General features: G+C 50.0%; 1 protein-coding gene across 2 annotated transcripts in view; it reads right to left on the reverse strand.

Annotated features, from left to right (window-relative positions):
- Positions 1-2,769: 2,769 nt before the first annotated feature.
- The window catches only part of NOS1 (nitric oxide synthase 1), a 92,396-nt gene continuing 82,705 nt past the window's right edge, over positions 2,770-12,460 (reverse strand). For both annotated transcript variants that reach the window (XM_037878888.2, XM_043529162.1), the window contains 2 exons: positions 12,259-12,377; positions 2,770-11,476 (listed from right to left, as the gene is read on the reverse strand). In XM_037878888.2, coding sequence (XP_037734816.1) covers positions 11,461-11,476; positions 12,259-12,377 — 135 coding nt within the window. In that variant the 3' untranslated portion in view covers positions 2,770-11,460. The remainder of the gene's footprint in view (positions 11,477-12,258; positions 12,378-12,460) is intronic.

The following is a 12,460-nucleotide window of genomic DNA, read 5'->3' on the forward strand; positions in this document are numbered from 1 at the left end:
GTAATGCAAACAGGCATAGGTATTTCTGAAGAATGGATTCCACTGTCCGCTATCCCCTTCTTAGCGCCTTCAGAAGACTCACTGCACGTACCCAATGGGAGGTGATATGCTTTGCTGCCAGGCCCTGTCCCCTGTGCTATTAGCATCTCTGGGTCCGTTAGCGATGGACCTGAGACCAAACCTCATATCCCAACACCCCAATCTTTGGGGAAAGGGTAGAAATCCAGCCTGGGATCAGAGTTCTGTGCCCCAGGCCCATCTCCAATAGTGACCAGTTCCAGTGACTGGGAAAGCCCTGGTGGAGCTGGGGAAGCAGTGTCTCTTGTGGGGTAACAGTGCTGACCGGCCTTTGGGTTATTGGCCAGACTGTTCAAGCCCCTGCCCGGGACTGAAGGGCAGGGTCTGGTCCAGACAGAACATCCTGGAGAGATGCGGTTATGGGAATTGTGACACCCCATTAATGAGCCCCGCCTTCTCTGAATTGTTGACCATTGAGATCTCTGCATCAGAGCCCACAACCAGTGCCAATCCCCCTTGGGGCTAGTTCTGCCCTTTTTATCCTAGTTCTTCAGGTTTCTTTGAAGCTTCCTCATGATTAGCAGGCAGCCCTTTGTGGTGTGAGACTCCCACTAGCAAACACACTGCCCTGGGGATATGGGCACTGGATCTGGATTTTGCTGGCCTGAAAGGCTCCATGGGTAACTTAATTGTTTTGGAGATCAAGTCCTGAGTTGCAAAATTTGGATCTAGATTCTGATCTTGAACTGAATGTCCCCGAAGTACATGCATGTCAGGATCTGGGCTTTAGGCGTGTGTGTGTGTGTGTGTGTGTGTGTGTGTGTGTGTGTTTAAAAGCAGTTGTATCTAAGTAAAAGCAATATATATCAGCAGACAGTACAGTATGCGTGGGCAACATTACACCTACACAGTGATTCTATCCATCTCACCTGCCTCCAGCCACCATTCTTCATGCTAGACAAGCATTCCAGTTCTCTCTGGCATTCACTGCACTATGATTGTGCAGCTCCAACAATGGACAGTGTCCAACAGACAGAGTAGGCCTCTAACCCTGTTCAGCTTAGATGTTTTTCCAGTGTAAGTACCCCGCAGAGGTCTCACACTGCAAACGGGGTTATGATGTAATGCTCAGAAACCAAGCAGCCCTGCAAGAAAGTGAGCATCTGTCACAGAGAAATACAAGAGATCTCACGGTGTTCTTTTTTACAGCACCAGTATTTTCTACTATTGTTAGTCAGTGGAGGGACAGTGGGATGTGGTGAGGTAGACAGGGCATTTCCAGTGTCAAGAGAACAAGAAAAAACAACTAACAAGACAGTCCACCAGATTTCGTCCACTTTTTTATTTTGACTGTAATGCAAACAGGCATAGGTATTTTATTCCATAAAATCAAAAGATTGGAACTATACAGAGAGGTGCATGCTTTAGAACAGTGTGGATACCTCGCAAACAGAGCAGGAGTCAGTCCATGAGAGAGGTGCTGGAGTACATTGTATGAATGGCAGAGATTTTAGCAGCATTGAGAGCTCAGAGGTAGGGGAAACCATGTTTCTGACTGCTTAAAGCACTGATATGATCAAATACAACACCTGCCCACCCTCACTCCCGCTCCCAACCCCCACCCTCCTTCCTCAGAAAGAAACCTACATTTGAATCACATTTAATGCTACAAAATGTACCAATCTGTCCACCCACCTCAGGAAACACAAAGTGAGAGTCAAGCTGATGCTCCAGTCTTAACTCATGGCGTCGTTTAAAAAATAAACGAAAGGCACAATGATACGAGGGGAAGGCGGAAGGGTCACTAGGCTGAGAGAATTTGGAAAAGATGGAGTTCCAGCTAACACGGGAAAACCCAGGACAGTTAGAGGATTCAGGAAACCTCTAGAATGTAGAGGTTTCGCCAAACCTTTGTCACATTTCACAAATGTCTCCATTTCACTTTTGCGCCTTTGCTCTTCATGAGACAAGTCCTTTAAAAACCTGAGATTTTCAAATCTGCCTAAGGGAATTGGATACCCAGTTCCTTTTAAAATCAATTGGAACAGAGCACCCAAAATCCTTTGGGAGCTAGGAGAATTTCAGCCTGTGTTTCTAACTAGATGGGAGCCAGTGCCATTCAACCAGTCCTGCTTGAAAGGCACTCTTGCCCTGCTTCCGGGGAACCACATACAGCCCAGAACTCAGACTTTGCCAGAAGCAAGGAGAACTCAATCGTCACCATTCTTCAGTTCTTTTCAAAATATAAGAAACCACAATTTCTGAGGGGCTTCCCAAACGGGCCAAAGCTATTTCTTCCAGGTCAGGAGTTGACCCAAACTTGGGAGTTCCTGACATTTGTCTATTTTACAACACTGTAACCAGAATTGATGTTTGCCCTGCATTTTCTTGGCTTTCAAACCGTCACTTCAAGGCTGCATATCAGCAAACCTCATTTAAGGAAGGGTCTGAAATGCATTCCTACATCAGAAGCATCAGAGTGAATTTTGTTAATACGCCATTCTATACCCCACACAGACATGAATGGCTGCTTTGGAGTCATGCAGGCTTGTTAGTTAAAGGTGGATTTAGATACAGTTTTTTAAAAGTTGTATTTTTCCTGAAGCTGGTAGATGTTTTTTCAAATTTTGATTTTTTTCAAGGATTTTTTTGGACAAAAGATTGAATTTTAACTAACCCCCTCCCCCCAACTCTTGAAGACATTTTTACAATCTCCCTCTCCCGCCCTGCTATATGTTTTTTGACTGGATAAAGTGCTGGTCAAAACTCGGTCTAATTTTAAAATGTCAATGAAAAATTTCAACAAAAATGTCCCCATTTTTTGGTTTTGCATTGTTCAACCAGCTGCAGTTGTTTTTGAAATGAATGGATTCTGCTATGAACTCAGCACTCTTTAGCGGAGTCGAACACAGCCTTGGATGGGTGCAATCAGCTCACCCTGGAATCGACGGGAGCAGTTCACACACATGCAAAACGTCTGGAACCTCATTAGTAAAGCTAAAGCTGCTTGTTGGTTGGCACTTGTGGAAACACAAACTTTTACATTTTTTGAACACACGACTTAAAAAACCCCAATTCTTTCAGACTCAGGGTAAACTCCAGAGCAGATGGGGCAGGGGTTGCTGCATTTATTGTCTGTTTTGCTACATTTTCAAGTAGAGCTGGTTGAAAATTTTCTGTCAGAGCTGTTTTTTGGTTGGAGAATTGACTTTTTGACTAAACTTTGTGTGTGTGTGTGTGGGGGGGGGGTCTCAAAGTGCCCACTTTCCATGGAAATTTTTGATTTTTCATCAAAAAACCAATGCCTCAAACCCCAAAGATTTCAGTTTTCAGGATTTGAATTTCCACCCGCCCACTTCCTGGATCCCAACAGGACCCAACAAAATCCACATTTTCCATGGAAACCCAGTCCCACCCCCACATACAGACCATTTTCCAACGAGCTCTATTCAATGGTGATTCAGAGCAAGCTGCTGCAAAGAACTAACCTGTGGGATCCCTTAAACCAGCGGGGGACCCATACACAGCTGGGTTTACTGCCTCTGAGTTGTGCCCACACAATCTGGCCCACACTTTGTGACACAAATGAGAAAGAAAGGTACCTTCTTGTGTGATCAGCAACTCACTGTGAGCAGCTCTCACCAGTGGAGAGTCTATAAACGACTGTGTTTGAAATGAGCTTTGCAGCTTCTCGTCATTGGCCCTTATAGGCAACAGTACCCGCGCGGGGCATTTTAGAGTCCAGGCCGTGTCCATCCTGTTGTAATACTGTCTCAGCAGGGAGAAGAGAGGCATGTGCTGTGATGTGTAAATAGTTCACATGCCATCCTCATAGCTTTAGCAAAACCCAGAAAACACTGACCCCACTAGAGCCCATTTCAGTCCTGGAACGAAGCATTTTAAATCCACGATCTCATTAGCTTTTTCCATCACCCCTGAAGTTTTAGTAAATAAAGGTAGTTGTAGGGGAGAAGCCAGAGCTGAAATCCCACAGCCTGGGATAGATTTGGAACAAGATTACTAGGGAATAATGCATTGCGGGTGAGTGCGGCTTGGTGCATGCAAAGCTATAATCACTGTCCAGTTTTGGGCCCCACACTACAAGAAGGATGTGGAAAAATTGGAAAGAGTCCAGCGGAGGGCAACAAAAATGATTAGGGGGCTGGAGCACATGACTTATGAGGAGAGGCTGAGGGAACCGGGATTGTTTAGTCTGCAGAAGAGAAAAATGAGGGGGGATTTGATAGCTGCTTTCAACTCCCTGAAAGGGGGTTCCAAAGAGGATGGATCTAGACTGTTCTCAGTGGTGGCAGATGACAGAACGAGGAGTAATGGTCTCAAGTTGCAGTGGGTGTGGTCTAGGGTGGATATTAGGAAACACTATTTCACTAGGAGGGTGGTGAAGCACTGGAATGGGTTATCTAGGGAGGAGGTGGAATCTCCTTCCTTTGAGGTTTTTAAGGTCAGGCTTGACAAAGCCCTGGCTGGGATGATTTAGTTGGGGATTGGTCCTGCTTTGAGCAGGAGGTTGGACTAGATGACCTTCTGAGGTCCCTGATATTCTATGACTGTAACCTCTCCTGCCCTCAGGCTCAATGTTGAGGCGTGACGATCGCCCCGTCTCCCACCGAAGCCAATGGAAGTTGGGGGTCCTTAGTACCTCACGAGAATCTGCCATCTCAATGCAGGTGATAAACAGTGCTGATTGGGGATGGGCTTTTATAAGCACTCAGTGTGGCCTTATCTCTGCTCGCACTGATGCCAGTGCTGAAACTCCCCGCAGAAGCAAATGAGGGCCATGCTGAGCGCCACCCATTCTCTATCTGTTCTGAGAAGGGCCATGATCCTCAAGGGAACTATGCGAGTAATTAAGAAATTATAATAATAATGCCAAACCTAGCAACAGATCTCACTCTAGCAATGGCCACACCTGTGTAGCCTGACGGGAGCAGCACCATTAGCATAGAGCATAAAGTTTTCCCTCTCAGAATATCAGCAGCCCCTGGAGAAGATCCTCCACTGGGGTAAATCAGAGCAACTCCATGGACTTCAGTGGTCCTAGACAAATTTACAGCAGCTTAGCATCTAGCCTGGTGTATTTGGCTTAGCTCACGGACGCCTCAGCAAGGACATCCCCTCTACCCCCATCAGTAATAACAAGGCCTCCGTGCACCGTATGTGTTTTATGGAGATTGCGCTCAGTGTGTACACACTGCTGCTTCTAAAGAGTTGGTCCTGCAAACTCTTCCTAGTCACATCGCGTTTGGATAAATGATCTCAGAACGGGGCTCAGAACAGAGGCCAACTTCTGCTGCCATTTAGGTGTGTATACATTGACTGCCATTGATTCCTATGGGAAGTGACCGACCGATCTGAGAGCAGAATTTGGCTCTTTAAGGTGAAGTTCCTTGCTCCCTGCATCCCTCAGTCTCTCCATGGGCTGGAATCATCGCTGGAGAGAGCCATCTAGAAGGGGAGCAAGTCCCCAGAGCATTAGCATCCTCCTAGCTTTAGGTGCTTCATGCCCCACTGCTATCTCCAGAACCTACCTTTCCTGAAGTGCTACTGCCCCCTTTTGCATGGCTGAGCAAGGGCTGGATGCTGGGAAGGCCTCTCCAGTGGGAGGTGCAAGCACAGGCTAAGGGTGTGAATTGTTAAGGGAGGGGAAGAATAGGAAAATGGGCAATTAACAGAGGTCAATAACTAACCAATATTGAATATAGATTAGGGGTAAAATATAGCAAGGAGAGGCTTCTTGTGCTGCAGCCTGTCCTCAACTCTGTTTCTGCTTTCTTTGGGGGCAGAAAGTGATTTTGTTATTTGCTCCCCTCCCCTAGGGTGCTGTACACCTGTAATATAAAGACTGGCCTGTATGTTGCCCCCTGCCTAAACTTCCAGGCAGCCGCTGTGGGGAGGCAAAGCCTTGGGGACAGTTGCTGTGGAGCTGAGGCTTAGCACAGTGGCTTAGCGGCTCGTCAGTCTAAGGTAAAGAGTGGAGCTGGTCAGGAAAAATGGGGAGCATTTTTTTCAGGCACACTTGGCAAATTCAAACAGTCTTGACCAGATCTAGTAAGGAACCACCTGGCTGTTAACCTTTGGAGTAAGAAGTGAGCTGAGGCCCTGTGAAGCACTTTGGTGGTGGTGATGGCAATCTTTGCCATTCATGGGAATTGCCTGATCGGATCAGCCCACTGGTCCATCATGACCAGTCTCCAATTCCTACAGGAGCTGTTTGGAGCAGCTCAGCCGATTGGAGTGTTGGAACTAGCCAGAGGGGACTGGACTGAATGGACAGAGAGCAGGCAAAGCCATCAACTGCACAAGATACATTCAATCCATCACCTGGCTATCTCCATTCTCCACCACCCATGTGCTATGTATATATTATACATACACACCCATTTCACCCAGCTGAACTGTGTCCAGGTGGCGGATGAAAGGTCTGTGTTTGTGGAATGACAGAGGAGATTAGCAGGATCATGTCCCCTTTTCTGCGGGAGGAAATTAAGCATATGAAACCCTTGCAGGTGAGGAGAGCAAACTGGCTACTAAAGTAAATGGAACTTGCTGAGTTAAAAAGAAAGCCAGCCCGGTATGTTAAAAGTCAACTATCCCAGCGAGGCAGGGCAAGCTGATGACAGCTTCTGGAGCCCTTGAATTCAACTCACTCACTTGTCCCTTCCCCCATCCCTGTTCTGTCTCTTGGATGCACCAGGTGAGCAGGCTGGATGTAACACAGCTTTTAGCTCTCTAAGGCTGGGATTTTCAAAGAGAACTAAAGGAGGACTTTCAGAGTAGCAGCCGTGTTAGTCTGTATTCGCAAAAAGAAAAGGAGTACTAAAGGGCCTAATCACATCAGCCACACTATCAGAGGCTTGTTCACCTGCACATCTACCAATGTGATATATGCCATCATGTGCCAGCAATGTCCCTCTGCCATGTACATTGGTCAAACTGGAGAGTCTCTATGCAAAAGAATAAATAGACACAAATCAGACATCAAGAATTATAACATTCAAAAACCAGTCGGAGAACACATCAATCTCTCTGGTCTCTCGATTACAGACCTAAAAGTTGCAATTCTTCAACAACAAAACTTCAAAAACAGACTCCAACGAGAGACTGCTGAATTGGAATTAATTTGCAAACTGGATACAATTAACTTAGGCTTGAATAAAGACTGGGAGTGGATGGGTCATTACACAAAGTAAAACTATTTCCCCTTGTTTATTTTCCCTCCTACTGTTCTTGTCAACTGCTGGAAATGGCCCACCTTGATTATCACTACAAAAGGTTTTCTCCCCCCCCCCACCCCCCACCCCCTGCTCTCCTGCTGGTAATAGCTCATCTTAAGTGATCACTCTCCTTAGAGTATGTATGATAACACCCATTTTTTCATGTTCTGTGTGTATATAAATCTCCTCACTGTATTTTCCACTGAATGCATCCGATGAAGTGAGCTGTAGCTCACGAAAGCTTATGCCCAAATAAATTGGTTAGTCTCTAAGCTGCCACAAGTCCTCCTGTTCTTTTTGCGGATACAGACTAACACGGCTGCTACTCTGAAAAGAGACCTAAGGAACTCAGGTGCTCAACTCACAGTTAATTTCAACAGGCTTTGGGGGCCTAACTCCTCTAGGCACCTGGGGACATTCCAGCCTTTAGCAATGGGAGACGCTGAATCTGGATGCCATGCCTCCTCCCTTGCTGCGCTTTTTCGTGCGGCTCATGGGTATTTTGGGCAGGAGGAAGAGGAGACACAACCCATCCTGCCAAAGCCAGCCTCTTAGTCAGATACAGACTGGGAGCATTGGTACCCGCAAAGCTAATTCCAGAGTGGGGCTGTCACAGGAGCACAGGACTGAATGGGAAAATGAACAGCAGCAATGAACATGAAGGACACAGGCGGAAAGAGGAAGAGGTAAAGGACATTTCTTTGGGCATTCCTTTGCTTCCAGGAGGCATTGATATTTCCAGGAAAGATGAGCCTGGGGCAAAGTTTGGATCCAAATTCAAACTCTCCCCACGGTTTGGGGGGGGGGGGGGAGGGGGGGGCTGAAGGGAGAAGCAGGGTTTTGCTCTGGCACCTTACAGGAAGGTCAGCCGTAGAGTTCTGAGCTGGATCCGGATCCAAACTTCCCCAGTGTGTGGGATGGTGTGTGTGTGGGGAAGGGTGGAATAAGGGCTCTCTCATCTCTTCCCCCGCCCCCAGGGACTGGATCCCTACACAGATCCAGACTGGGGGGAGGGATAGCTCAGTGGTTTGAGCATTGGCCTGCTAAACCCAGGGTTGTGAGTTCAATCCTTGAGGGGGCCATTTAGGGATCTGGGGCAAAAATTGGGGATCGGTCCTGCTTCAAGCAGGGGTTGGACTAGATGACCTCCTGAGGTCCCTTCCAACCCTAACCTTCTATGATCTATGAGATTTGTGAGGCACAAGCAAAGGAATCCTTCTGCCCTTAATGCGCTCCTCATTCTCTCCTCCCATCAGCTTCCAGGGGACCAGGACATGCAGCTGGAAGGGTCGCTGCCTGCCTGAGCTCTCGGCCCCACAAAAAAACTCCCTGAAACTGGTTAGAGCTCTAGGCCCCGGTTACAGAAGCGCCACCAGGGTTTGTAATCAACACATGGTACTGATGGCTGCAGCTGTGGTTTATGCCTGCACACCACCTGGTTAGTAACCGCGGCAGCTAACCGCACCTGCCCCCTGCCAGGGACCTAGGCTGGTGCACCTTTGGGGTTTGCAGTATAGACAGGAGCCCGTATTCTCCCTAGTCGGGCTGGTCTCTTTCACCCCATCACTCTGTGCAGTGGGACAGCCCAGAATCCATTTCTCCATGTGCGGCGCTGTGTGCATGGCCCCTGGGCCCGGTAGTCCTTGCAGAGGCACTGGGGGGGAAACACTGTGAGGCAGCAGGGCGGGTGCAGACGTACAGTCCTTGCTGCAAATTGAACCATGTCGCTTGTAACCACACTACAGCCGTGATTTTGTAACCGAACAGGGGCTTAGCCAGGGATATGTATTCATCCTCACAGGGCAACACATTGGGCCATCCTCACAGAACAGCGTGCATGCAAATTACCACAAGGTGGCAGCATTTGTGCATGTCCCTATTTAAGGTCCTGCAGGCTCGTTGAGCAATACGCTCCGAAGAGATGGATTGGGGCAGCAAAAAGCCTGGAGCTGAGCTTTCCCGAAGCTCTGGGGCCTCTGGGCCCAGGGTTTTGGGTCAGATCCATCTGTGGTGGTCAGGGAGGGTAAAGACCAGGGACGTTGCTGTGGCAGTAGGCAGCACACACAAGCGCCTACCAACCTTGGAGGGTCTAGGCAGCAAAACCAAAGCAACCACGTGGTCACTGCATAGCGTGAGACCAGTGAACGCGAGCTGAAGTCAAGCAACCCAGCTGCCAAGTCGCACTTAGGCCGGGGGAGACTTCAGACCTGGCTGGACTCACTTTGTTAGAAGCTTGGCTCGGGGGGAGTCAGTGGCAGATCCTGGTCTCTGAAAACAACCCTCGGTGACAGAGGTTGCGGGGACCTTCTCCCTTTGCCGTGCCCAAGTCCTGACCCCTCGGTGGTAATTCCCTATGCTGGTGGCAGGAGGGGGTCCGGTGCCTACCTGAAGGCACCAGTTTGCTCTTGCTGCCTGCAGTCGAGCCACAGTAGATGGCTATGTACACTGCAGGTGGGGGAAGGGACGAGGGCTCCCAACACCCCCAAAGAACCTGGCAACTAGAGAAAGCCCCTCCCCCTGAGAGAGAGAGAGAGAGAGAGAGCGCGCGCAAGCGTGTGCCGTGTGTGTGTGGGGGGGGGGGGGGCGCAGAGTTTCTACCTGGAAAAGGGGAGCGATTGCGGGGGCTGCCAGCACGGTAGCCGTCCCTGTAAGAGTCTCTCGCGGGGCTGGATTTGTGCAGCGGATCTGAGCGGTCAGCACCTCAGAGCCTGGCCTTAGACAGCACCGGTGCCTCTCTTCCTGGGTTTGCTCCCCCTCTCTCCTGAGAGCTCCCGGCCCAGAGGCCTCGTGCAGTTTGGCACCGAGTGTGCAGCAGGCAGAGTGGGCATGGAGAGGATTTGGGGTTTTTTGCAGCGCGGAGGCATCTGTTGCAGCCAGCCCGGCACCACGAGAGCTTTGCAGCTCCTTGGGGGGCCGCCGCTGAGAAAGGACATCTCACAAGATCGCGCTAGGACAGACATGCCATGCTTTGAGTATTCAAGGCAACTGTTACTCATTGAAGGGGGCGTTCTGTGGGGTCAGAAACGCCCGTAGCAGACCCCATAGAGTGGCTACTTGCTGGCTTCCTATCAACCTTTTTATAAGCAGGTGCCGCTTGGACCTGGGCAGAGATGGCTTCAGAGCTACTCCGCCTCCCAGCCGTGTCACCTTACATGTTCTCTGGCCTTGCTGGAGAGGACTCACGTGCCCACTGCCGGTGCCCTGTTAATCCAGGGAAGCGACAGGACGCAACCCACACCTGATTCACAATCTTTCCTCCAGGGATCTCAGCTAACCTCTAGCCCTCTCATGCCGGCTGGCCACATTTACCCTTAACTCCCATCGGAGGCTGGGAAGGTTTGGATGCAGAGTGGGCAGTACATCCCATGCTTCCCCGGGACCAGAGAGCACCCACGGGCTGCCCCGTTGCAGAAACACCAGCCTGCATATGCTGTGCTCGCACACTGCCCGTGGAGACTTTTGCACCAGCAGGATCAGCACAGGGCACAGAGGCAAGAGAGGACTGAGCCAAGAGGGGGCGGGGTATGGGACTGACAATACAAACAGCACAGAGCTCACTTAGGTGAATTGTTACCCATTGAACACGGACGAACCCCACCCCTCAAACAGAACAAAGCTCTGGGGCCTCCATCACCAGCAAGAAAGGGGGCGGTACTTCTTTTCCATCCAACTTCCACATGGGCCAGGCCCGGAGAGGCCAAAGCAAAGCGAAGAAGATGCAGCGATTCAGCCAAGTTCCACGTCGAGGTGGGGAAAGGGGTCTCTCCAGTCCTCACTGCCTGATCCGGAACAGCCAGCTCCCCGCCCTCCAGCCCCATCCCCCCAGACACCAACGAATGCAGATGATCACGAAGGTGGTGATTTCATGCAGCCGCGAAACACCCTCGTTGGACCGAGAGAAGAAGAAACGTAGTTTCGTAAGAGCCACTGCGGATTATAAAGCCATCGCACTTCAGCGGGGGACTCCGAGGAGGGAAATAAGGAGTGAAAAGAAACCACCACAGGACAACAGAGAGAGAAAGGAAAGGGAAACCATCATCATCGGGACACGACGACAGGATGAGAGACAGAGCACTTTCCGTGGGCAGGCCCCGCAGAAAAGGAGCCGCCGTGTCCGTGTAAATACAAAACCCAGCGCCCTCCGGCTGGAGGGGGGCAGCTGCCGCTGCAGCTGGTTTGGCATCCCGTCTGGGGCAAGGGGTTCTGGTTATGAGCAGAAAACCCTGCAAGGGAAAGAGGAGAATGACTAGCTACCAATAGTCCCTTCCACGCTTAGCCCAGCAGTCCCCCTTATTGGCACGGGACAGTTAGCCTTTAAATGCCATGAGCACATCTGGCCACCAGCCAGTTGAGATTCAGCATGGAGCCAGTAAAGCCACCTTGGATCCCAATGGGTATTCTGCCATTTGGTTTCAGTGTGAACGGGAGCGGGCCTTCAGTTAGCTCCCCTGGCTGGGGAACCGGCCGTCTGGCTCCCTGGGTAGCCGGCAAGCTTGCCCCCCTACCAGGTGTGCAGCCCAGGCATTGGAGAGCTGCGGCTCCCAGGGAGCCTGACAGCTGGCTGGTCTGGGTGTCCATTGACGAAATCGACACATTCCCACAGAACAAGTCAATTCCGTCCAATTGGCGCGTTCCCACTGAACTTTATTCCATCGGGAAATTTTCAACCAGCTCCAGCTGTGCCTGCCCACTCATGCGCTCTAGCTTGTCTCTTGTGCCAGGGGCTCGTGGAATGGCAAAGGCTGTGTTCGCGGATACAATGGGTCAGATTCACCTGGGCAGTTCCTTCCGGAATGGATTTAGCCCACTGAGTAGATCGTTCTCTCAAAGAAACTGTACTGCAGCTTTGTCTGATTCGACCTTTCGGATCAGAGGCCTGTTCCTGTCTCTGCTATTCCTGGCTTCATACATGCAAATAAATAAAAGGATCCTTCCGAGTTTTATTCCACCACCCACGCGCGTCTAAGAAACAATAGCGCAGGTTAAAATAAGCACGTCAACTCACTCATCCGTGTCCTTTTTGCTTTCCTCAATGAACGCAATTGACTCAGATCTAAGGCGGTTAGTCACTTCATATGTACGCAAGGTGACTCCAAAAATATCCTCGTGGTATCGGTTGTCATCCTGAAACCAAGGACAACAGAGGCATGGCACCGGGAGAAGGGTGTAGTCACAATTTCTTATGGTATTTCTGTAGCACCTAGAGA

Source organism: Chelonia mydas, chromosome 15 (genome assembly GCF_015237465.2).
Source record: "Chelonia mydas isolate rCheMyd1 chromosome 15, rCheMyd1.pri.v2, whole genome shotgun sequence".
In the NCBI taxonomy this organism is placed as follows: domain Eukaryota; kingdom Metazoa; phylum Chordata; order Testudines; family Cheloniidae; genus Chelonia; species Chelonia mydas.